General features: G+C 69.0%; 3 protein-coding genes across 4 annotated transcripts; 2 read left to right on the top strand and 1 right to left on the bottom strand.

Moving 5' to 3' along the window:
• Positions 1 to 33: 33 nt before the first annotated feature.
• On the top strand, positions 34 to 6,283 carry WDR54 (WD repeat domain 54). Its single transcript, XM_059845513.1, has 10 exons — positions 34 to 431; positions 1,037 to 1,244; positions 2,240 to 2,302; positions 2,383 to 2,449; positions 3,259 to 3,315; positions 3,388 to 3,515; positions 4,286 to 4,386; positions 4,467 to 4,629; positions 5,117 to 5,191; positions 5,326 to 6,283. The coding sequence occupies exons 1-10, from the start codon at positions 130 to 132 to the stop codon at positions 5,455 to 5,457; spliced, it is 1,296 nt and encodes a 431-aa protein (XP_059701496.1). The 5' UTR covers positions 34 to 129; the 3' UTR covers positions 5,458 to 6,283.
• A 464-nt stretch (positions 6,284 to 6,747) lies between these two features.
• On the bottom strand, positions 6,748 to 12,632 carry LOC132326825 (rho-related BTB domain-containing protein 2-like). Of its 2 annotated transcripts, XM_059845509.1 has the most exons (9): positions 12,368 to 12,632; positions 12,044 to 12,147; positions 10,539 to 10,724; positions 9,336 to 10,138; positions 8,750 to 8,868; positions 8,341 to 8,491; positions 8,038 to 8,126; positions 7,849 to 7,954; positions 6,748 to 7,769 (listed from the first exon to the last, which is right to left on the bottom strand). In XM_059845509.1, exons 1-9 carry the CDS (start codon positions 12,557 to 12,559, stop codon positions 7,600 to 7,602), a joined length of 1,920 nt encoding a protein of 639 aa, XP_059701492.1. In that variant the 5' UTR covers positions 12,560 to 12,632; the 3' UTR covers positions 6,748 to 7,599. The 2 variants fall into 2 exon arrangements, with proteins under 2 accessions (XP_059701492.1, XP_059701493.1); XM_059845510.1 differs by lacking the exon at positions 12,044 to 12,147 and having other exon boundaries at positions 12,368 to 12,502.
• Positions 12,633 to 14,438: 1,806 nt separating this feature from the next.
• On the top strand, positions 14,439 to 21,373 carry LOC132326823 (drebrin-like). The gene is made up of 13 exons (XM_059845507.1): positions 14,439 to 14,599; positions 15,878 to 15,930; positions 16,018 to 16,130; positions 16,205 to 16,279; positions 16,740 to 16,874; positions 17,008 to 17,085; positions 17,565 to 17,716; positions 18,309 to 18,363; positions 18,965 to 19,039; positions 19,151 to 19,259; positions 19,331 to 20,388; positions 20,881 to 20,926; positions 21,010 to 21,373. The coding sequence occupies exons 1-13, from the start codon at positions 14,514 to 14,516 to the stop codon at positions 21,108 to 21,110; spliced, it is 2,136 nt and encodes a 711-aa protein (XP_059701490.1). The 5' UTR covers positions 14,439 to 14,513; the 3' UTR covers positions 21,111 to 21,373.
• Position 21,374: the final 1 nt, after the last annotated feature.

Below are 21,374 nucleotides of genomic sequence, written 5' to 3'. Positions count from 1 at the left end.
TCCAGTACACTCCAGTATAGCCCAGCACCTCCCAGCCCACCTCAGCATGGCTCCCCAGTAGAGCCCAATACATCCCAGCGCATCCCAGTACACCCCAGCGTAGCCCATTACTCCCCAGCCCACCCCAGCATGGCCCCCCAGATCATCCCAGTACATCCCAGTACGCCCCAGTACACCCCAACTCCCCACATCCCCCAGCTACTTCCAGCCATCCCCCGCCCCCTCTGCCCCGCTCCGCCACCTCCCAGTTCCCCCAGTCCCTCCCAGTTCTCCCAGTCCCTCCCAGTTCCCCCAGTCCCTCCCAGTCCCACCTCGGCCATCCCCGCCCCTTCGGCGTCCCGGGCTCCACGGCAACGTGACGTAATCACAGTGCGCCGCCCGCCTTGCGTCATCACGCCGCGACGCGTCTCCATGGCGGCGGCAAGCACCGGGTGAGAGGGGCGGGGGGGGGAAAGGGGAAACCGGGGGGCGCTGAGGGGGAACGGGGGCACTGAGGGGAACCAGGGGGCGCTGAGGGGCCCTGAGGAGCACCGGGCCTCGGGGAGGGCGGGACGGGCAAGGCGGGGGGCTCGGGAAGGGCTCGGAGAGGGCTCGGGGGGGTCCGTGAGGTGGGGCTGGGGTGGGGTCTCTGGCACAGGAGCTTGGGCCGGGAGTTGTGGGGGGCGCTGGGAGGGGAGAGGGGTGGATCTGCCCCCAGCCCCTGGATCTGCCCCCCCCCTCCTCTGGATCTGCTCCCAGCGCCCTGGAGCTCCCCCGACCCCCTTGGAGCTGCCCCCCACTCTCCTGGATCTACTCCCAGCCCCCTGGGTCTACCCCCAGCCCCTTGGATCTGCCCCCTGCTCCTCTGGATCCATCACCGCCCCCACATCAGCCCCTCCAGACCCATCCCTGCCCCTCTTGAATCCGCCCCCATTCCCTCTCCGTTCCCACCTCACCCCTCGGATCCCCTCCAGCCCCCCCAGAATCTCCCCAAACCCCCCTGGCTGTGCCCCCCCGGTCCCCCGGAGCCCTGGCAGCCCCCTGGCTGTGCCCGCAGGCCGTACCGGCGGGAGCGGAGCCTGGCGCTGCGGAGCAGCAGCTCGGCCCTGTACAACAACCTGGCCGTGCTGTGCCCGCCCTGCCGGGCCCCCGCCTTCGGGGCCGTGCACGGCACCACGCTCAGCCTGCTGGCCAGCGAGGGGCCCCCCCGGCAGCTGCAGGCGCGGGGAGGGGGCTCTGCCCTCAGCACCCCCCTGCTGACCCAGGTGAGGCACGGGGACAGCCCGGGCTGGGTCCTGCTGGCAGCGGGCAGGGGGTGGGACACGGCCCTGGCACCGGGGGGAGGGGTCGTGTCACAGCCCTGGCACTGAAATGGGGTGGGGGGGTTCAGGATCCTGCGGGGATCCGAGTGTGGGGAGGGGAAAGGAGCCCCCTGAGGGGTCTGGGGGAATCTGGGGGGGTCCTTGAGGCCAGCAGGGACTGACCTGTGGGGACACTGAACACACCTGGGGCAGGGCACTGCCCCTCGAGAGAGGGGGCTGGGGGCTCCAGGAGGAGATTGGGGAGGGGTTTGGGGGGCTCCAGGAGGGGTTTGGGGGCTCCTGTTCCAGGAGAATGGGTTTGGGGGTCTCAAGGAGCTCCAGGAGGAGATTTGGGGGGCTCCAGGAGGGGTTTGGGGAGCTCTAGGAGGAGATTTGGGGGCTCCTGTTCCAGGAGATTTGGGGGTTACTAATCACGGGATAGGAGTTTGGGGGTTCCAGGAGGAGACTGGGGGGCTCCAGGAGAAAATCTGGGGGCTCTTGTCATAGGAGGAAGATTTGGGGGGCTCCAGGAGGGGTTTGGGGAGCTCCAGGAGGAGATTTGGGAGCTCCAGGATAAATTCTGGGGGCTCCTGTTCCAGGGGTAGAAGTTTGGGGGTTCCAGGAGTAAAATCTGGGGGTTCCTGTTCCAGGAGGAGACTGGGGGGCTCCTCTTCCAGGAGGAGAAGTTTGGGGAGTTCCAGAAGGAGATTTGGGGGCTCCAGGAGATTTAGGGGCTCCAAGATAAAATTTGGGGTCTCCAGGAGGACATCTGGGGGCTCCTGTTCCAGGGGTAGGAGTTTGGGGCACTCCTGGAGGAGGATTTGAGAGGCTTCAGGAGGGGATTTTGGGGGTTCTCCAGGGGAAGACCCCCCAGGAGGTGGGGTTGGCGGGGTGTTTTGGGAGTGCTGCCCCAGGAGGGGACAGCGGGGTCCCTCAGTGTCCCCTGTGTGTCCCTGCAGGCCGCGTGGTGCGAGCTCCCGTCGCGGGTGCTGCTGGTGCTCACGTCCCAGCGCGGGGTCCAGGTGAGGCCTGGGGGGCACTGGGAGGTCCTGGGGGTCCCCCTGTCCCCCCCAGAGTGTCCCAGCCCATCCCTGCATGGCAGATGTACGAGGCTGATGGCTCCACCATGGTGTTCTGGCACGCCCTGGATGTCCCGGAGCTCCCGGCAGGTGAATCCCCCCGAGCCCCCCAGCCCTGCCCAGGCCACCTCTGACCCTGTCCCCAAGTGCCACCTGCACAAGGCTGGGAAATCCCCCCAGGGACGGGGTCTCCACCCCTGCCAGGATGGAAATTCCAGCCCTTTCCAGGAAGGAATTTTGCCAATATCCAACCTAAACCTCTCCTGGCACTGCTTGGGGCTGTTCCCTCTCATCCTGTCCCTGTTCCCTGGCTGTCCCCTCCTGTCAGGGAGTTGTGCAGAGACACAAGGTGTCCCCATTTGTCCAGCCCTTCTGCCAAACCTTAAAACTTTTCTACAAATCCATTCCCCACACCCCCTGATCCCCCTTTGCTCCAGGCTGAGCCCCTTCCCCAGCTCCCTCAGCTGCTGCTGGTGCTCCAGCCCCTTCCCCACCTCCTGCACACCAACACCTCAATATCTTGTGACAGGCCCAAACCTGTGCCAGGACTGGGGTCTGACCCCCAATTCCTGTCCCAAGGTGACACAAACCTGTTCCCTTCCCCAATCCCTGTCCCAGGAGTGACACAAACCTGTTCCCTTTCCCAATCCCTGTCCCACAGTGACACAAACCTGTTCCCTTCCCCAATCCCTGTCCCACAGTGACACAAACCTGTTCCCTTCCCCAATCCCTGTCCCACAGTGACACAAACCTGTTCCCTTCCCCAATCCCTGTCCCAGGAGTGACACAAACCTGTTCCCTTCCCCAATCCCTGTCCCACAGTGACACAAACCTGTTCCCCAATTCCTGTCCCAGAGGTTGTTCCCTGCCCAGGAGTGACACAAACCTTTCCCTTCCAGCACATTCCGTGTTCGCCCGAGGCATCGCCGCGGTCGGCGGCCGCTTCATCTGCGTGGGTGAGCCCAGGACGTGGGCAGGGTGGTGGCCCTGGGCTGGCCCAGCCCCTGCTGACCCCCCTGACCCCACAGGGACGTCCTTTGGGGCCGTGCTGGTGTTTGACATCCCCCCAAAAGGGACCAACGTGACGCTGAGCGAGGTCCTGGAGCAGCACCGGGATCCCATCACCGACATCGCGGCCGAGCGGGGCCAGGCCCCGGTATGGGGGAGAGGGGGACCCTAAATCTCATCACCCCTGCCATGGGCAGGGACATCTTCCCCTGTCCCAGGTGGCTCCAGCCTGGCCTTGGACACTTCCAGGGATCCTGGGGCAGCCACAGCTTCTCTGGGCCTCCCCACCCTCACAGGGAAGGATTTCTTCCCAAAATCCCACCCGAATCTCCCCTTCGTCTGTGGGAAGCCACTCCCTGTGTCCTGTCACGCCATCCTTTGTCCCAAATTCCTCCCATCTCTCCTGCAACCTCCTTAGGCACTGGAGGCTCACAGGGCAGGTCCCTGCAGACTCACCAGCCAGTTTCTTCCCACTCAGCACTTTCCCTGATGAGTCACTGAACTTTCCTTGCTCTGGGATCCCCAAGGAATTTCATCCCCCAGATGCCATTCCCGAGCTGCCATGTCACCGTGGTGACACGGAGCTCTTGTGTCACCTCCCACTGCCGCCCCGGGCTTTGCTCCGAGGGTTCCCCGGGCTGCACTGGGGCATTCCCAGGGCCGGGAGGAGCCGGGAATCCTCACGAAGGGAGGGAGGGACGTGTGCCCTGATCCTTCCTCGAAATCCACCCTGGCGTGGCCGCGTGGGCAGGGCCGGACGAGTTCCAACGGAGCCGCCCCCGGGCGCTGCCGGCCCCGCTCCGGCCGGGACCCGTCAGCGCTTCAGGAGCTGTCCCAGCTTGTCCTGGTGCCCGTGGGACAGTGCCATCCCAGAGCTGGGGACACCTCCCGGTGTCCCTGAGCCATCTCTCCCCACAGGACGGGGCTGGGGACCTGGTGACAGCCGATGACTCCGGGACGCTGTGCCTGTGGAGCAGCGGGGAGGAGTTCACGCTGCTCGGGAAGATCCCGGGATCTGGGTGAGCGCCGGGGATCCCGCGGGGTGTTGGACACGAGGGAGGGACACCCCTGAGGTGGTGACACGTGGCCCTGTGTCCAGCTGCACGTGCTCCTCGGTGGCGCTGTGGAACGGGATCGTGGCCGCGGGCTATGGGGACGGGCAGATCCGGCTGTGGGAGGCGGGGTCGGGGCGGATCCGTGCCCAGGTCAGCGCCCACGCCCGCTGGATCTACGCGCTCGACCTGGCACCGCTCACCGGCAAGGTACGGAGGGGACAGGGGTCACACCTGGAGTCACACCTGGCATCACACTCAGCATCCTGTCCAATATCCCAGCCTACATCCCACCCTGACATTCACCTGGCATTCCAACCTGAAATCCCAACCTGAAATCCCAACCTGGCATCCCATCCCACATCCTACCTGGCATTCCAACCTGAAATCCCAACCTGAAATCCTAACCTGGCATCCCACCCCATATCTCACCTGGCATTCTAGCCTGAAATCCCAGTTTGGCATTCCAACCTGAAATCCCAGTTTGGCATTCCAACCTGAAAGCCCGGCCTGGCATCCCACTTTGAATTCCAGCCTGAAATCCCAACCTGCATCCCACCCCACATCCCACCTGGCATTCCAGCCTGAAATCCCAGCCTGGCATCCCACCCACCCCAATATCCCACCCAGTGTCCCACCCTGCCAATGGCAGTGCCACCTCCGTGGTGTCCCCACGGTCCCCCTGCTCCCCTGGCAGCTGCTCTCGGGTGCAGAGGATTCCTTTGTCCACGTCTGGAAGCTCAGCAGGAACCCGGACACCGATGACATCGAGGTCAGTCCGGGCTTGGGACGTGGACACGGGACTTGGAGCCACGGCTGCTCCGTGGGGACAGGGGACAGGGATGTGGTCCTTGGAGCTGTGGAAATCCTGGAATTCGGACTGGAATTGGATCCGCCCCCCCGCAGGTGCAGCACTGCCACGCCGAGTGTGTGACAGACACTCAGGTGTGTGGCGCCCGCTTCTGTGACCCCGCCGGGGACACCTTCGCTGTCACCGGCTATGACCTGAGCGAGATCCTCTGCTACGGCCCCGCCTGAGCCGGCAGTGCCGGGATAACGGGAATGCCGGGACGCTCTGGCAGCGCGGCCGTGGGTGAGGGCTGAGCACAGACCCCCCTGCAGCTCCGTGGGGGGAGCCCGGCCGGGATCCCCCCCTGCCCGAAGCCCACCCGAGGGCTGGGAGCTGCTCCAGCACCCCCGAGGGGATCCTCCCATGGCTCCCACCGGCTCCGGGATCCTCCCGTGGCCTCCCGCCCTTCCCGGAGGGTGGCGTGGCTGGGAACAGGCCCGGCTCAGACGGGAGGATCCCGGGAAACCTGTGCTACCTGCTGCTCCAGCCCGGAGAGCCCCGAGCCCAGCCCGGCGTCCCAGGGTGCAGCATCTGCCGGGCACGGCTGCTGGGAGGGAAAAAATGGGGGAGGGAGGCCATGGGGACCTGGGGGATCCTGCATCCCAACCCCCCAGGATCCCAAATCCCCATGGGATGCTGCAGTCCCATGGCCACTGGCCAGATGTTTGAGGCCCCAGCTGTGCTCCGGGGCTGGAAACAGCAGCAGCAGCTGCAGTGGGACCCCAGGGACATCCCCAGGTGCCCTCCAGGCCCCCCTGACTGTCCCTGACCCTCCCACGGGAGCTGAGGTGACCCCAGGCTCTGCTCCCAGGGCCCTGCGAGGCCGGGAGGGGGGAATGGGGGGCCCAGCCCTGGAGCTGGGGGGGCTCGGCCTGGGACAGGCCCTGAGGTGGGGGGAAGCCCCCCAGCCCACCCCTCCTGCCGTGCCGGGGATCTCCCCAGCCATAAATGACCCTCCCACCCTTTATGTCCCACTCGTGTCCCCCCAGTGTGTGGGTCAGATCCCCCCACGTCTGTCCCCCCCCCCCCAATAAATACACCCCAGTGAAGCCCCCCCGTGTCACTCCTTCCTGGGGGGGAGGGCTCGCGTGTTGGGGGGCCCAGCAGGGTTTGAGGGGCCCAGCAGAGTCCAGCTCCGTTACAAAAAGCTTTATTAAAGGTTAAAACAGCCGCTGCTGAGGTGGGGGGGCCCCGCTCCGGGCCGGGTGGGGCCCCGAGGCCGGGGGGGTCCCGCTGTGCTCCTGGGGTAAAAAAGTGTAAAAACGGTTGTGCAGTTCAGCCCGGGGGAGGGGACAGTGCTCCCCCCCTCACTCCGGGGTGGGGACACATCCCGGGGACAGCGGCAATGCCACGCCCTCGGGACAGCGACAGTGATCCTCCCCGGGGGCCCGTCCAAGGCACAGAGATGAGCCGGGGGCTCTCGCAGCCACACAAGCACCCAGGGACCCCTCCCCGCGCCCACCCCCACCCACCCCGCCCTGCTCACAGCTTGGCCCCCCCGCCCCACGGTGGGGGGAGAAAATACAGCACCAGAGAGCCCTACGGGGGTGGGGACCCCCCAGAAAAGAAAGGGGGAGCGGCAGAGCCCCCGCTCCCTGCGCACCCCCAGCCCCAAATACTGCTCGGTCAGAGGTAGCACCAGCGATGGCCGGGGCGGGGGGGCCCTGCCGGGGGGAGGGGGCTCAGCACGGCCCCCCCCCACCCACCGGGGAAAGGCACGGTGGGACCGGGGGGCTGCGACCCGGCAGAGCCTGTAAACAGCCGGGGAGGGGGGGTAAACAAGCCCTTGGGGACCCCCACCCCGGCCAAGCCCCCCGGTTCAGAGGTGGGGGGGGGTCCCAGGGCTGAAAGCCACAGCCCAGGGTGGGGGTCCTGGGGCCAACCCCTCTGTTCAGTGGGGGATCCCTGGGGCTGAGGGTGGGGGTCCTAAGCCCCTCAGGCCAGCACAAGGACCCCCAGCCCTGCATGGGAGCCCAGGGACCAAGCCCCTCCCTCAACACAGGGACCCCCAGCCCAGCTGAGCCCCCCAGCCCTTTATAAAAGCCCAAGGCCAAAGCACCTCACTCCACACAGGGACCCCCAGCCCAGCTGAGCCCCCCAAGACAATTGTGGGGGTCCCAGGGCTAGAGCCCCCAGCCCAGCACAGGGACCCCCAGCCCAGCCAAGCCCCCCAGCTCCGAGCCCCCCACTCACCACAGGGACCCCCAGCCCAGCTGAGCCCCCTCACCCTGCACGGGGACCCCGGGGCCGAACCCCCTGCTCAGCCCAGGGGCTCCCAGCCCTCCCGACCCCCCAGCCCCACACGGGGGTCCCCTCCCCCAGCCCCCCGCTCAGGACACGGGGGGTGAGGGTCTCCAGAAGCACCACTTGCTGCGGGGGTGCTGCTTGCGCTGCAGCTGCTCCTCGCGCTCCCGCTCCTTCTTGGAGCGCAGGTACAGATCCTCCTCCTTCAGGTACCACACCGGGGGCCAGCGGTGCCGCTCGAAGTGTGCCTGGTTCTCTGCGGGGACATCCCGGGGCTCAGGGCACGGCGGGGGACCCCCTCCCGTCCCCGTGCCCCCCGCCCATCCCGTCCGTACCTGGGGACATGAACTTCATCTCGCGCGGGAAGCGGCGGCACACGCGGTTGTAGTTGGTGCAGATGTAGTGCAGGCACCACGCCGCCAGCTGCCGGGCGTTGTGGAACTGGAGAGGGATTTGGGGGGGTCACCCCATCACCTGGGAGTCTCTGTGCCGCCCCCGGGGTTCTCCCTCCAGCCCCCCCATACCTGCGTCATCTCCAGGTAGATGATGACCTGCTCGTCGATCTCCACGCGCTGCATGAAGGCTCGGAGCAGCTCGTCCACGGCGTATTGCTCTGGGAGAGGGGGGAATGGGGGCTCAGGGGGGGGTCACACACCGGGGACGTGCCCCCCCCCGGGCCCCCGCGCTTACATAAGGACAGCGAGTGACACACGGGGACGATCGATCCGTCCCCGCGGCACCAGCGGGGTATTGGCAGGTGACGTCAGGAACCGCGGGGAGCGGGGGGGATACCGGGGGGAGGGTGCGGGGAGCGGGGCGGGGCTCACCGGTGAGCGCCTGCAGCCGCGGCAGGCACAGCCGGTCCGTGAGGATGAGCAGCTCCATGGCGTCCAGGTCGGGCGTGGGGGTGAAGACCCCCGTGTAGAGGAAGTCGAGGACAGCGCGGAGGCAGGCACAGTTGGTGCCGGGCAGGGATACCTGTGGGGTCGGGGGGGTTTGAGGGGAGCTCAGAGACACCTTCAAAATGGGCTGGGGGAAAGGGGGACCCTCCTGGCAGTGCCTGAGCTGGCACAGCACCCCCAGCACTGGAATAGCCCCCACAACCCAGCACAGCTCCCTGCGCAAGAGGGAAGTAGGACACACATGTCCCTGGGCCAGGGGGTCTGAGGAGCCCCCTGACCCCAACCAAAGATGCCCACCCTGCCACACAGAGCCACAGGTCCCCCCGGTCCCCACCTCGCTGGCGTAGCTCTCGCGGAAGCCCCCCCGGAACATGGCCCTCATCCAGTCACAGCCGGCGATGAGCAGCGGCTTGTGCGCCGGCACCGCGCCGTCGTCCACGAGGAACACCACGTCTGGGGACAGGGGACAGCTCAGGGGGGGACAGCCACCCCTCAGATACCCCTTGTCCCCCTCAACCCAGGGACAGCCACCCTGGGGACACAGCAGACCAGGAACAGCCACTCATTGACCACCACTGTCAAGGGGACAAGAATCCCTTGGACACCCCTCCATGGGGACAGCCACTCTCAGACACCACTGCCCTGGGGACAACCACCCCTTGGACACCCCTTCCGTGGGGACACCACTGCCTTGGGGACAAGCACCCCTCGGCCACCACAGCCCAGAACTGCCACTCCACCCCAGCAGCACCTCCATGACTGACTGGGACAGGACCTCAGACTCCAAAGACCTCAGTGGTGGAAAGGTTCAGGTTGACCATAGCCCCGTGACCACACTGGCACCACGAGAAGGTGACACCATCTGGAGGTGACAGTGGTGACCCTCCCGTCCCCACAGCCCCCCACCCCACCCCCTATACCTGCAAAGACGCCCTTGGCCAGGCACTCCTTGACGCGGTTGGCGCGGCGCACGTGGAAGGCCTTGGTGATCTCCTGGTTCATGAAGCTCTCCTGGTTGAGCTCGTTGGCCACCATCATGCGCAGGTCAAACACCTCCAGCAGCTCGGCCACGGCCCCCACCTGCCTCAGGTCGCCGTGGGGCCTCTCCAGCTTCCCGGTGTACAAATATTCCAGCACGGCGCGCAGCGGCTCCGGCCGCACGCCCCGGTCCATGGCCACCACCGCCATCCGCCGCTCCCGCCCCGCCACCGGGTCGGCCACCGGCTCCCAGCGCAGGCTCAGGAAGCCGCGGCCCCACGATGACAGGTCACGGGTCCCCCCGTCCCCCTCGCCGAGGCTCTCGGGCGCCTCCAGCGTGAAGAGGTCGTAGAAGCGGGAGCAGGCGGTGGCCAGGTAGACGCGGTGGGCGAAGACGCGGTGGCCGCCCTGCAGCTGGAAGACGACGTCGGCGCAGAGCGGGGCCTGGAACAGCGCGGCCGGGCCCCCCCCCAGGCCGGGGGGGGCGTCGGGCACCTGGATGAGGGGCGGGGGGGGCTTGGGGGGCAGGAAGGGCGCCTGGAGCAGCGGGCGCTGCATCTTGCGCAGGTGGGACTTCCAGAACTGCAGGTGGCGGCGGGACACGAGCGCGGCGCGGATGGCGTTGTCGAACACGTCCTTGACCCCGAACTGGGCCACCACGCTGGTCTCGTAGTACGGCACCCCCAGCTCCTGGGCCACCTCATGACCCCGCTCTGGTGGCAGGATGTCCGAGGGCTTGATGGGCCTGGGAGGACACGGACAGGGCGGGGGGATGAGCAGCGTGTCCAGGGCAGCCCCTCCTCGTTCCAAGGAGGCTGGGAGGTTTTGTCCCCATCCCAGGGGTGCTGTTGCTGGGAGGGTGGCCCCTCATTGTGGGGGTGCCAGGGGGGCCTGGAAGGGAGGCCCCAAGCCAGGAGTGCTGAGCAGGGCAGAGGTTCCACCCCACAAGTGCTGTCAGAAGCTCCTGACCACAGGGGGACCCCATCCTGCGGGGAGATGACACACCCTCACACGGTGGTGGCAAAACTGGGGGTCCCCATAGCGGCACAGGGAGGGGTCCCCACTTTAATGGGACTGGTGAGGACACACTGAGGTGTCCCTGTCCCCGTGGGGCGGGAGGGGGGGGTGACACTCTGGGGGCTCACTTGGCCAGCGGCCGGCGCGCGCGGTTGACGGCGTCCAGGTCGGCGTAGCGCAGGTCCAGCTGGCAGCCCACCAGCACGATGGGGGTGCGGGGGCAGAAGTGCTTGATCTCGGGGTACCACATGGTCTTCACGTGCCGCAGCGAGTTGGGGTTCGCCAGCGAGAAGCAGAGCACCACCACGTCCGACCTGCGGGGAGGAGCGGCAGCGGGAGGGCAGCGCTGTCCCGGTGCCACCCGCTGCCGCTCGGCGTCCCCAAACACGCCCTGTTCAGGCGGCACCCGCGTCCCAGCCCCGCCCCGGGACACTGTCCCCAGCCTGGACCTCCCAGGAGCCTCAGGACCCCCTGAGAGGATCCCCCACAGCCACGGGAATCCCACAGATCCCGGAACCATACGACCTCCTGGGAGCTCCATGGCCTCTGGGAGACCTATGACAGGGACAGGGGACAGGAGGGGTCCGACGGGACCTGGATTCGGATCACCACTTTCAGCCCCAGCTTGGGTGGGCAAGGTGGTGGTCCCAGCCCCTGAGCACCCATGGGGGGGTCCCACGGGGGGTGTTTGGGTGGGTGCCAGCCCCCAGCACCCGCGACATTCCACGCCTGCTGTCCCCAGTCCCGCCCCGCTCCCACCGTGGGGCGGCCACTGCCATCCCAGCCCTGGCTCCGGGGGCACAACGTGCCAGGGGACACGGTGGGGAGAGCCAGGGTACATGGGGGGGAGTGCCAGGGGACACAGGGGGGTGCCAGTACCCCCGAGTTCCCGGAGCAGCCGCGTGGCCCCGGGCCCGGGTTGTTTTTAGTCCGTGCCGGGACGGGACGTGACCGGGAGGCGCCGCTGGAGCCGAGCCCGTGTCCCAGACCAAGATAGCCGCCACCGGCCCCCCCGGGGCCCCCGGCCAGCCCCGGGGCCACCGCGAGCCATGGGGACACGGCCGCCCCAGCCCCCCCAGCCCCGGGGGGCTCCCCACCCGCGGGCCCCGCCGTGCCGCGGGGAGATTAGCGGTGCCGCGGGGCTGGCGCGGGGCGGCGGCGATAAGAGCTCGGACGTGCCAGCGGCCACGGGGACCGGCTGTTTACAACCGGGGAGCCCCGGCAGATCTGGGGGGGCCCGTCCTGCGGTCAGCTCAGCGTCCCCCAAAAGGATTCCCGCACCACAGGAGCTCCCCTGGAGCCGCCCCCACCCACAGCTCCGGAGGGGCCGTGAGCAGCCGGGTCCCTGCTCGGGGCGGGGGCTTCGAGGGGGACAGTGTCGGGGTCACGGTGCCCCCAAAGGTGCCCGGAGAGGGATGGGGTTTGGGGTGCCAGAGCTGCTCCCCGGGCGCTGGCAGGAGCCCAAGGGGCGCCTTTGGCTCTGTGCATCCCGGGATGGGCAGGGCTTGCGCTCGGGTGCTGGGGGTGGGGGCTGGGCTGCCGGTGACAGCAGCCGGGGTGGCGCTGGGGGTCTTGGGGGTGCCGGTGGCGGTGGCGGTAGGGGGTGGGGTTCCGGTGCGGGTCGTGGTCCCACCTGCCATAGGCGAAGCGCCTGTCTTTATGGTGGTCCCCAAAGGTGTCCCAGAGGCGGAGGGAGACGCTGACCTCGTCCACCACATCCCGGGAGCGCTCCAGCACCTGTCGGCACCAGGAACGGCACCGGGAACGGCACCATCACCGACCGCCCTGCCCGGAACCACCGGGACTACCCCGCTGTGCCCCCGTTACCCCTTCCCAGTTCCCCGCTCGATGTTCCCCCCCGCCCCGGTGCCCCTCCGTGCCCGGCGATGCTCGGTGCCCGGTGTCCCCGGTAACGCCCCTCCCGCCGTTCCCCCCGCTCGGTGCCCGCGGCCCTCACCTCCTGGCAGACGCGGTACTGGTCGATGGCCCACACGGTGGGCACGTGCGTGGCCAGCAGCCGGTACTGGCTCAGCGTGGCGTTGCAGGCGCGGGCGCAGATCAGCCGCGTCTTGCCCACGGCGTTGTCGCCCACCACGACGCACTTGATGGTCTCGACGTTGGGGCGCTCGTAATCCACGTCGGGGTCCATGGGGGCGCGGGGGGCCCCGGGCAGCGGAGCGGCCCCGCTCAGCGCCCCCCGCCCGGACCCGGCCCGTTACCGATCCCCGCCCCGCCCGCCCCGCCCCACCCCGCCCAGCAGCCAATCGACGCGCGTCGCCGCGGCACGCCCCGCCCCGCCCCGCCAATCCCGCGCGGTGCCGCCCGCCGGGCCACGCCCCCCTAGGCCCCGCCCCGCGCGCGGACAAAGGAGCGCCGCCAGGGGGCGCCGCGCCGCCACGTGACGGCTCAGCCCCCTCAGGGCCACGCCCATCCCAGTGCAAGGCCACGCCCAGTGGGCGGAGTCACACGACACGCCCTAATGAGAGGCCACGCCCATGTGGCGGGGGGGCGGGGTCGCGACAGCAGCGACAGCAACGACAGCAACGACAGCAGCGACAGCAGCGATAGCAATGACACCTGTGACAGCAGCAAGAGCAGTGGCATCAGTGGCACCAGGGACACCAGTGACAGTAGCGGCACACACCGGTGGAACCGGTGACAGCAGCAACCCCAGTGACACCAGTAAAACCAGTGACACCAGTAAAACCAGCACTACCGGTTACACCAGCCAAAGCAGTGACGTCACTGACAACAGTGACAGTGACAGCAGTGACAGCAGTGACAGCAATGACAGCAGTGACAGCAGTGACACCAGTAAAACCAGTGACACCAGTGGTACCAGCAAAACCTGCAAAACCAGTGACACCAGTAAGAGTGACACCAGTAAAAAGTAACACCAGTGACACCAGTAAAAAGTAACACCAGTGACACCAGTAATGCCACTCACACCAGTGACACCGGTGACCCTGGGACAGGGGGGGACAGGGCTCGCCGCACACTGGGCTGGGCGTGTCCATGGGCCCAAGATCCCATTTTCCAGCATTTTTCTCCTCCCTGGGGATTTGGGATTTTCCAGCCGCGGTGCCCAAATAAGGGAACGATGGGAGAGGCTTTGGGACAGGAGCCGTGCTGGGACGGGCCGCGCCAGACACAGGGCTGGGAATGTCCCCAAGAACCCCTGCCACCCCCTTCATGGTCGAGGGGGATCCGGTGACTCCCCAGCCCCCAAAATCCCATTTTCTGGTGTAGAAAGGGAATGGGGGAAAGGCTCCAGGGCCGGGGGAAAGGACAGGGGGACAGTCTGGGGACCCTCCTGCCGGGGTGGGATCCTGGCACCGCAGTCACATTCCAGTGCTGGAGCCAGGCACACAGCCCAGCATGGGCCCCTGGGACCTGCCCCACGTCCTGCTGTGACATCCGTGTCCTGCTGTGGGATCCTGGGACCTCCACTCGCATTCCAGAGTGGGATCCTGGAATCTGCATCCATGTCCTGAAATGGGAATCTGGCACAGCACCCTCATCCCAGCACAGCACCCTCATCCTGGTATGGAAACCTCATCCCAGTACAGGATCCTCCATCTCGGTACAGGAACCTCATCCCTTTACAGGGACCCCCATCCCGGTACAGGGATGCCCATCCTGGTACAGTACCCTCGTCCCGGTATAGGACCCCATCCCAGTACAGGGACCCCCATCCCTGTACAGGGACCCCCATCCCGGTATGGGATCCTAATCCTGGTACAGAACCCTTACCCCGGTACAGGGACCCTCATACAGGGACCCCCATCCCGGTACAGGGACCCTCATACAGGGACCCCCATCCCGGTAAAGGACCCCCGTCCCGGTACAGGATCCCCATCCCGGTACGGGACCCTCATCCCGGTACCGGACCCTGTCCCGGTGCGGGACCCAGGCCCGGTCCCCGCCTCCCAGCGCTCCCAGCGCCGCCCGTCCCGTGCCGGTGCCTCCCGGCCGCTCCCGCCCCCGCCCCGCCCGGTGCCGCCCGTGGGCGGTGGAAAGTGCCGGGGGGGTGGCGGGGGAAGGAGGAGCGGGCGCAGGGCGGCGGCGGCGGCCCCGGGATCGGGATCGGCCCCGGGATCGGGATGGCGGGGCCGGGGCTGGAGCGGTACCGGCTGGCGCTGCTGGCGGCGCGGGAGGACGTGGGGAACCCCCGGGCTGGGACCGACTGGTGAGAATGGGAGGGCGGGGGACACCGGGAGAGGGAACGGGAGCCGGGAATGGAGACCGGGAACGGGGACGAAAGGGAGGATCGGGAACAGGGCAGTGGGAAGGAGGAGCCGGCATAGAGAACCGGGAATGGAAACGGGAACGGAAGAGGGGACCGAGACTGGGAACGGGCACTGGGACGGGCACCGGACACGGGACCGGGAACAGGAGCAGGAACAGTCACCGGCACGGGTCAGGGCGTCGGGGGCGAGCCGAGAGGCAGCGTTACCGGCACCGGGAAGGGGGCTTCGGGGCGCAACGGGGTCTCTGCCGGGGGGTGCCGGATCCGCCGGGGGGGTCCCGGGACTGAGCCCTGCTCGCCGCCGCGCTGGGAACCGGGAGCCCCAGCCGGTCTCGCCCCGTCCCGCCCGCTCCCTCCCGGTGCCGCCGGGCTGGGAGCGGCGCCGCCGCCCGGGGCTGGGGCAGGACGGGCCCGGGGGGGGTGGCTGCGGGAGCAGGGAGCACCCCGGGGTGCGTAAAGGGGGGTTCTGCCCGGCTGCACCGGGGGGACGCGGGTCCCGGGACTGTCCCGGGCTGGGGGGCCCGGGCTGGCCCCAGTTCGGTACCGGTGTCCCCCAAAACCCCTATCCCAGGGTGGGTGGCGACGGCACCAGGACTCATCGGCCTCGCAGCCCCCCGGCGTCACGGGACCGCTCGTCACCGTGGCCACCGGCCGCCCGGCCATTGCCCTCTGCCCCCGGAGCGCGGCTGGACCCGCTCCAGCGCCGGCTCCTCCCGGGCGCCCGCCCGGCCGCGTGCCGGGCTCTGTCCCGCCATGTGGCGCCGCAGCCTGTCGCGACATGCCGTGACATGCGTGACGTGCCCTGCCGCGCCGCGCTCCACGCGTGCTGCCGGAGCCGTGCCCAGCCCCGTCCCGCGTGCGCCCCGAACCGGAGCCACGCGGGAACAAAGAGGGGCAGAGCCTCCGGGAATGCCCGGAGGGGGAGGGAGGGTCCCGCCGGGATGGGGGCCCCGGAGCCCTCCCAGGGCCGGCCGGGGGTCCCGGCACCGCCGCACGGCGGTGGGGGGGTCGCTGGGGGGCCGTGCCGCTCCGGCGCTTCCCACATTCCCATTGTCCCGGGGGCGGATGCTGCCGGCGGCATTTCCATGAATTCATCCCAAGCTGGTGGCACGGGGGAGCACGGGGGGTGCCCAAGCCTGGCAGGTCCCCCAACTTTATGCGACACCCGCTCTGACCCCCCTGCCTTGACCCCCACCCTGACCCCCCTTCTCCCCCCAGGGCCGTCTTCGGCTATGAGAAGCACCACGACCTCAAGCTCCTGGATTCCGGAGGTACCGGGAGCGACGCTGCCGCGGAGTATGGGGGGGGGTCCCCCCGAATTTCCCCGTACCCCCTCTGACCCCCCCACCTCCTTACAGCCGGGGGGCCGGATGAGCTCGCTGGAAAATTCTCTGTGGGCAGCGTCATGTACGGGCTGTGCCGGGTCCTCGATCCTGGCTCCGGCACCCCCAGGATCGTCCTTATCAGCTGGGTGAGTGCGGGGGGGCAGCTCGGGGGGCCCCCCGGACGGGACCCCCCCGGGCTGAGCAATGGCTGCGGTGCCAGGTGGGGGAAAAGGTGCCGGAATCGCAGCGGGCGGCGTGTGCCGGGCACCTGCCGGCCATCCGGAGCTTCTTCAGGGTGAGTGGGGGTCACGGAGCCCTCGGGGGGTGATGGGGGGGTGTATCGGGGTCCCCACCCCCCCAAGTTCCCCATTCCTGCCCCCCCATCCCGCCTCCCCGACCTTTGCCTGTGCCCGGGCGCATTCCTGGCGCTGCTGACTCAGCCGCCGCTTTCCCAGTGCTCCCAGTCTTGGCCGCCGCGCCGGAGCTGTGGTTGGGATCCCTGCCCCCCCCCCGGTCCCGTCCTGACGGGGGGGTCCTGCCCCCCCCCCATCCCCCGGAACAGCTTCCGGTGATCTGTCTGGGTCCGGGATCTGGATCCGGCCCCACATCTGGATCCGGCCCCACATCTGGATCCAGTCCCACATCTGACACGTCCGTGGGAATTGTGCCGAGATTCCCCGGGGAGCGTGGAGCCCTGCGGGGGGTGGGCCGTGGGAGGGGTGGCACTGTCCCATCCTGTCCCGTGCCGGTGGCAGGAGGCCACGGCCGTGATCAGCGCCCGGCGCCCCGAGGAGGTGACGCTGGAGGGGCTGCGCCGAGTGCTGGCACAGCTGGAGCCCCCCGCCCCTCGCCCTCCCAGGAGGACCCCCCAGGACACCCCGGAGCTGGTGGTGAGTGGGGGGCGATGTCCCTGCGGCAATGGGGAGGGCACCCGGGGGGCGGTGCGTGCTTGCCCGTCCTTCCCGGGGCTCTCTGGTTGTTGGGGGGGTCTGGGGGTCTCACCTGCCCCCCTGTGCTCCCCAGGGAACCAACTACCGCAAGACCAACCCGGCGCTGGAGCTGCAGCGCACCCAGCGCGATTCCTTCTGGGAGCAGGCTGAGGTGAGGGATGGGGGCTGGGGAAAGGCTGGGGGGTCTCCCGATATCCCAGGGATGGGGTCACGGCTGCTGCCTCGGGGCAGAGCCCGGGGGTCCCAGCGCCGAGCTTGGTGGGGGTCCCAGTCCCGGTGTGGGATCCCGATCCCGGCCCGGAGGTCTGGGGGGGTCCCGGTGCTGACGCTGCAGGGGTCCCACTGCCCATGGGGTGGGGGTCTCAGTCCCAGTGCCGAGCCCCGGGGATTCTGGTACCAGTGCTGGTGAGGCGGTCGGTGAGGTCCCGGTCCCGGTGCCGGTCCTGCTGCCGAGGCTGGGAGAGCCCCAGTACGAAATGTGGCGGGGTCTCAGTCCCGGTGCCGGTTCCATGTGCGGCAGCGGGATCCCAGCGCCGCTCCTGGTGGGTGCCGGGGCGGGTGAGTTCCCGGTCCAGCTGCCGGTGCCGGTTCCCGGCGCCGATCCCGGCGCTAATCCCGGTATGTGCGCAGCGCGAGGAGCAGCAGCGGAAGGAGCAGGAGAAGCAGCGGGAGCGGGAGCAGCGGCGGCGCTGGGAGCGGGAGCGCATGGAGGAGGAGCGGCTGCAGGCGGCGGAACGGGAGAGGCGGCTGCAGGAGCGGGAGCGGCTCATCGAGGAGCGGCGGTGAGGGGCAAGGCTGGCCTCCATCCCTGTCCCAGCCTCGTGTCCTCATCCCTGTCCCAGCCCCTTGTTCCCGTATCCCACTGGTGTTTCCCATCTGTGTCCCATGTCCCCATCCCCGTGTCTCCGTCCCCATATCCTGCTGGTGTTTCCCATCCTGTCCCATGTCCCATCCCCATGTCCCCATCTCTATATGCCACTGGTGTTTCCCAGCCTGTCCCATCCATCCTCGTGTCCCCATTCCCATATCCTGCTGGTGTTTCCCATCTGTGTCCCATCCAGTCCCATGTCCCACTCCCGTGTCCCCATCCCTGTCCCACCCCCATGTCCCTGTCCCTGTATCCCCCTGGTGTTTCCCATCTGTGTCCCATCCTGTCACATGTCCCATTCCCTGTAACCCCCTGGTGTTTCCCATCTGTGTCCCATCCTCTCCCATGTCCCATCCCTGTGTCCCCATCCCCATATCTTGCTGGTGTTTCCCAGCCTGTCCCATGTCCCCATCACCCCATGTCCCACCCTCATGTCCCCATCCATGTCCCCCTCCGTGTCCCGCCCTCGTGTCCCCTCCGTGACGCCCCCTGTGCCGGCCCCGCAGGCAGGAGCAGGCGCGGCTGGACGCGGAGGAGCGGAGGAAGGAGCAGGAGCGATGGGTGAGGGGAAGGGGGCAGGAATGGGGGGTCTCAGGGGGATCGGGGGGGGTCTGTCCTGGGAGACACGGGGGCTCCATCCCAGCAGGATCCAGGGCGTTCATCCCGGGAGTCTGGGCTTCACCCAGGGGGTTTCAGGGTGTCCATCCCGGGGGGACAATCCTAGGGACTTCAGGGAGTTCTGGGTGTCCGTCCGGGGGGATCAGAAGGGATTCATTCCGGGGGATCAGGGATCTCCATCCCGGGGGATCCGGGGGGTCCATCATGGGGATCTGAAGGGGTTCATTCCGGGAGATCAGGGGTGTCCATCCCAGGGGATCCGGGGGATCCATCCTCGGGGATCCGAGGCGATCTGAAGGGGTTCATCCCGGGGGATCCGTCCTGGGGATCTGAAGGGGTTCATCCCAGGGGATCCGGGGGCTCCATCCTGAGGGATCGAGCGGGTCCATCCCAAGGGATAGAGGAGATCTGTTGCAGGGGGATGCGGGATGATCTGACCTGGGGAGGTGTGAGGGATCTCCCCAGGGCACCCAGGGCTCCATCCCAAGGGATCCAGGCTCCATCCAGAGGGATCTGTGTTTCCTATCGCCGCCGTGTCCCGCAGGAGCAGCAGCAGCGGGAGCAGGAGGCGGCCGAGCGGGAGCGCGGGGGTCGCACCGGGCTCAGCGGGACGGCGGCCGTGAGTGCCGGGACCGGGTCCCTCCCTGCCCCCGGGGTCACGGGGGCACTGGCCCTGCCGTGGTGCCCCACGGTGCCCCGTGCCACCCCCCGCTGACCCCCGGTCCCGCAGGAAGCCGCCATCCTGGTCTCCCAGCGCACCCAGAACCCCCGGGAATTCTTCCGGCAGCGGGAGCGCTCGGGGTCCACGTCCGCATCCCCCCTGGCCGGCAGCACCCCCGGTAGGTGCCATGGACGGCTTGGGGGGCACGGGGGGCTCTGGGGGTCCCTGCTGAGCCCTCGCCCCCACCAGGTGCCCGCCGGCCCTTCCTGCGGTACCAGCGCAGCCTGACGGAATCCGCCTTCATCTTCCGCCGGCCGGAGCCCCCCCAGACCCCCCCGCCCGGCGCCTCCAGGGGAGCACCGCCCCCCAGCCCCCGCCGGCCGCCGCCGCCTCTGCCCCCCGGCCCCGCGGGGACAGGGACACCCCAGAGTGCCACCAGCGGGACCCCCGCCAGCCCCAGGGGGAGGGGCACCCCTCCCTCTGCCACGCTGGGGACGCCCCCCAGCCCAGCCCGAGCAGGGTCCCCTCATGCCACCAGTCCTGTGGGGACAGGGACCCCACAATGTGCCACCAGCGGCACCCCCGTCAGCCCTGTGGGGACAGGGACCCCACAATGTGGCACCTTGGGGCCCCCCTCCAGCCCAGCCCGAGCAGGGTTCCCCCATGCCACCAGCCCTGTGGGAACAGGGACCCCCCAATGTGCCACCACCGGGACTCTCCACAGCCCCCTGGGGACAGGGACCCCTCCCTCTGCCACCCCAGGGAGCCCCCCCAGCCCTGTGGTGACGGCCACCCCCCAATGTGCCGCCACTGGGACCCCCTCGAGCCCCATGGGAATGGGGACCCCTCTCTCCCCCGCCCTGGGGACGCCCAATTTTGCCACCACTGGCTCAGGGTCCCCCCCTGCCATGTCTGGGCCCCCTCCCAGCCCCCCCCGCATGGGGGTCCCCCCAGTCCCCTCTGGGCCGGGGTCTTCTGAAAGCACTCCTGGGGTAGAGCCCCTCCCCCCTCCCAGCACTCCGGGCTTGGGGTCTCCCCCCAGCCCCCCCAGAGATGTGGAGGGGCCCCCCCCGGACAGCCCCCCCCTCCCCAGCCCCCCAGCATGGGAATCTCTGGGGCCGCTGCTCGAGGATGTCCCCAGCCCGCGGGAGGGGTCCCCAAAACCCCCGGCCGGGCCCCCCCTGCACTGCCCCGGCCCCCCCCGCCCGGTGCAGGACCCCCAGGATTTGGGGCGCAATGGAATCGGGGGGCACGAGTGGGGGGGCGGCTGGGAAGCCCCCTGGGAGCCGGAACCCCCCCCGGGGCAGGTACGGAAAGGGTCTGGGGGTGATGGGGGGCTGGGGAAATGCGGGGGGCCGGGATGGGGGTCTGGGGGTGATGGGGGTCTGGGGGTGATGGGGGGGGCTGGGATGGGGGGCTGGGGGTGATGGGGGTCTGGGGAAATGGGGGGGGCTGGGATGGGGGGCTGGGGGTGATGGGGGGCTGGGGATGAGGGGGGGCTGGGGAATGGGGGCGGCTGAGATGGGGTCTGGGGATGATGAGGGTCTGGGGGTGAGGGGGGGCCGAGATGGGGTCTGGGGGCGATGGGGGGCGCGGGGACTGCGGGGGCTGCAGATTTTGGGGTTGGGGGAGCTCTGGCTGGGGGTCAGGGGGGGAACCCAAGAGTCTGGGTGCTGTTCTGGGGACTGGAGAGGGAATGGGGTGGGGGCAGGATGGGAGGTGGGGTGGGGTCCCCTGGTGGGTGGGGCGGGCCCAGCTGGGGGTGCAGAGACCCCTCAGGCCCCTCCCAATTTCCGCAGGGGGAGGAGCCCAGCGAGAGCCTCGTCCTGCACAAAGCCACGCCAGGTACCTCAAAACCCACCCCGGACACCCCCAAATTTACCCACCCCCCCCCCACCCCCTCCATCTCACCCCCACTCTCCCCGTAGGCTTCGCTCTGCTGCTGGCCCGGGACGCCCCCCACCCACCGCTTTTGGGGGGTCCCAGCCCCCCCACCGAGGACGAGGACCTCTCCCCCCACGCTGTGTAATGGGGGGGGGCTCAGCACCTCCTTTTGGGGTGGGGGGGGTCCCCCCTATGGCACCACAGCACCCAGGATGGACACCCCCTCCCCCTCACCCCCCAGCACAGCCTCCACCCCCCCTTTGCACCCCAAAAGAGCAGCTTGGGGAGGGGGCAGCACCCCAAGACCCCCCTCCCCGCTGGTGGCAGCACAGGATGGGAGGGCACGGACCCCCCCTCACTCGGGCACAGGGACCCCCACGCCCCCCCCCACCCCCCCAAAATCACACAC

Source organism: Haemorhous mexicanus, chromosome 4, assembly GCF_027477595.1.
Source record: "Haemorhous mexicanus isolate bHaeMex1 chromosome 4, bHaeMex1.pri, whole genome shotgun sequence".
NCBI lineage: Eukaryota > Metazoa > Chordata > Aves > Passeriformes > Fringillidae > Haemorhous > Haemorhous mexicanus.
The sequence above is the reverse complement of the archived record's forward strand: the minus strand, read 5'-3'. Positions and strand labels throughout refer to the sequence as shown.

What these genes read in the sequence shown, in the direction of transcription:
- WDR54 (XM_059845513.1), top strand. Translation starts at nt 130, where the DNA reads ATGGCCCCCCAGATCATCCCAGTACATCCCAGTACGCCCCAGTACACC. An exon ending in GCACCCCCCTGCTGACCCAG is followed by an intron (nt 1,245 to 2,239) that starts GTGAGGCACGGG and finishes GTGTCCCTGCAG; the next exon opens with GCCGCGTGGTGCGAGCTCCC. An exon ending in CGGACACCGATGACATCGAG is followed by an intron (nt 5,192 to 5,325) that starts GTCAGTCCGGGC and finishes GCCCCCCCGCAG; the next exon opens with GTGCAGCACTGCCACGCCGA.
- LOC132326825 (XM_059845509.1), bottom strand. Translation starts at nt 12,559, where the DNA reads ATGGACCCCGACGTGGATTACGAGCGCCCCAACGTCGAGACCATCAAG. An exon ending in AGTACCGCGTCTGCCAGGAG is followed by an intron (nt 12,148 to 12,367) that starts GTGAGGGCCGCG and finishes TGGTGCCGACAG; the next exon opens with GTGCTGGAGCGCTCCCGGGA. An exon ending in GGCCAAGGGCGTCTTTGCAG is followed by an intron (nt 8,869 to 9,335) that starts GTATAGGGGGTG and finishes CCCTGTCCCCAG; the next exon opens with ACGTGGTGTTCCTCGTGGAC.
- LOC132326823 (XM_059845507.1), top strand. Translation starts at nt 14,514, where the DNA reads ATGGCGGGGCCGGGGCTGGAGCGGTACCGGCTGGCGCTGCTGGCGGCG. An exon ending in CAAGCTCCTGGATTCCGGAG is followed by an intron (nt 15,931 to 16,017) that starts GTACCGGGAGCG and finishes ACCTCCTTACAG; the next exon opens with CCGGGGGGCCGGATGAGCTC. An exon ending in GGAAGGAGCAGGAGCGATGG is followed by an intron (nt 18,364 to 18,964) that starts GTGAGGGGAAGG and finishes CGTGTCCCGCAG; the next exon opens with GAGCAGCAGCAGCGGGAGCA.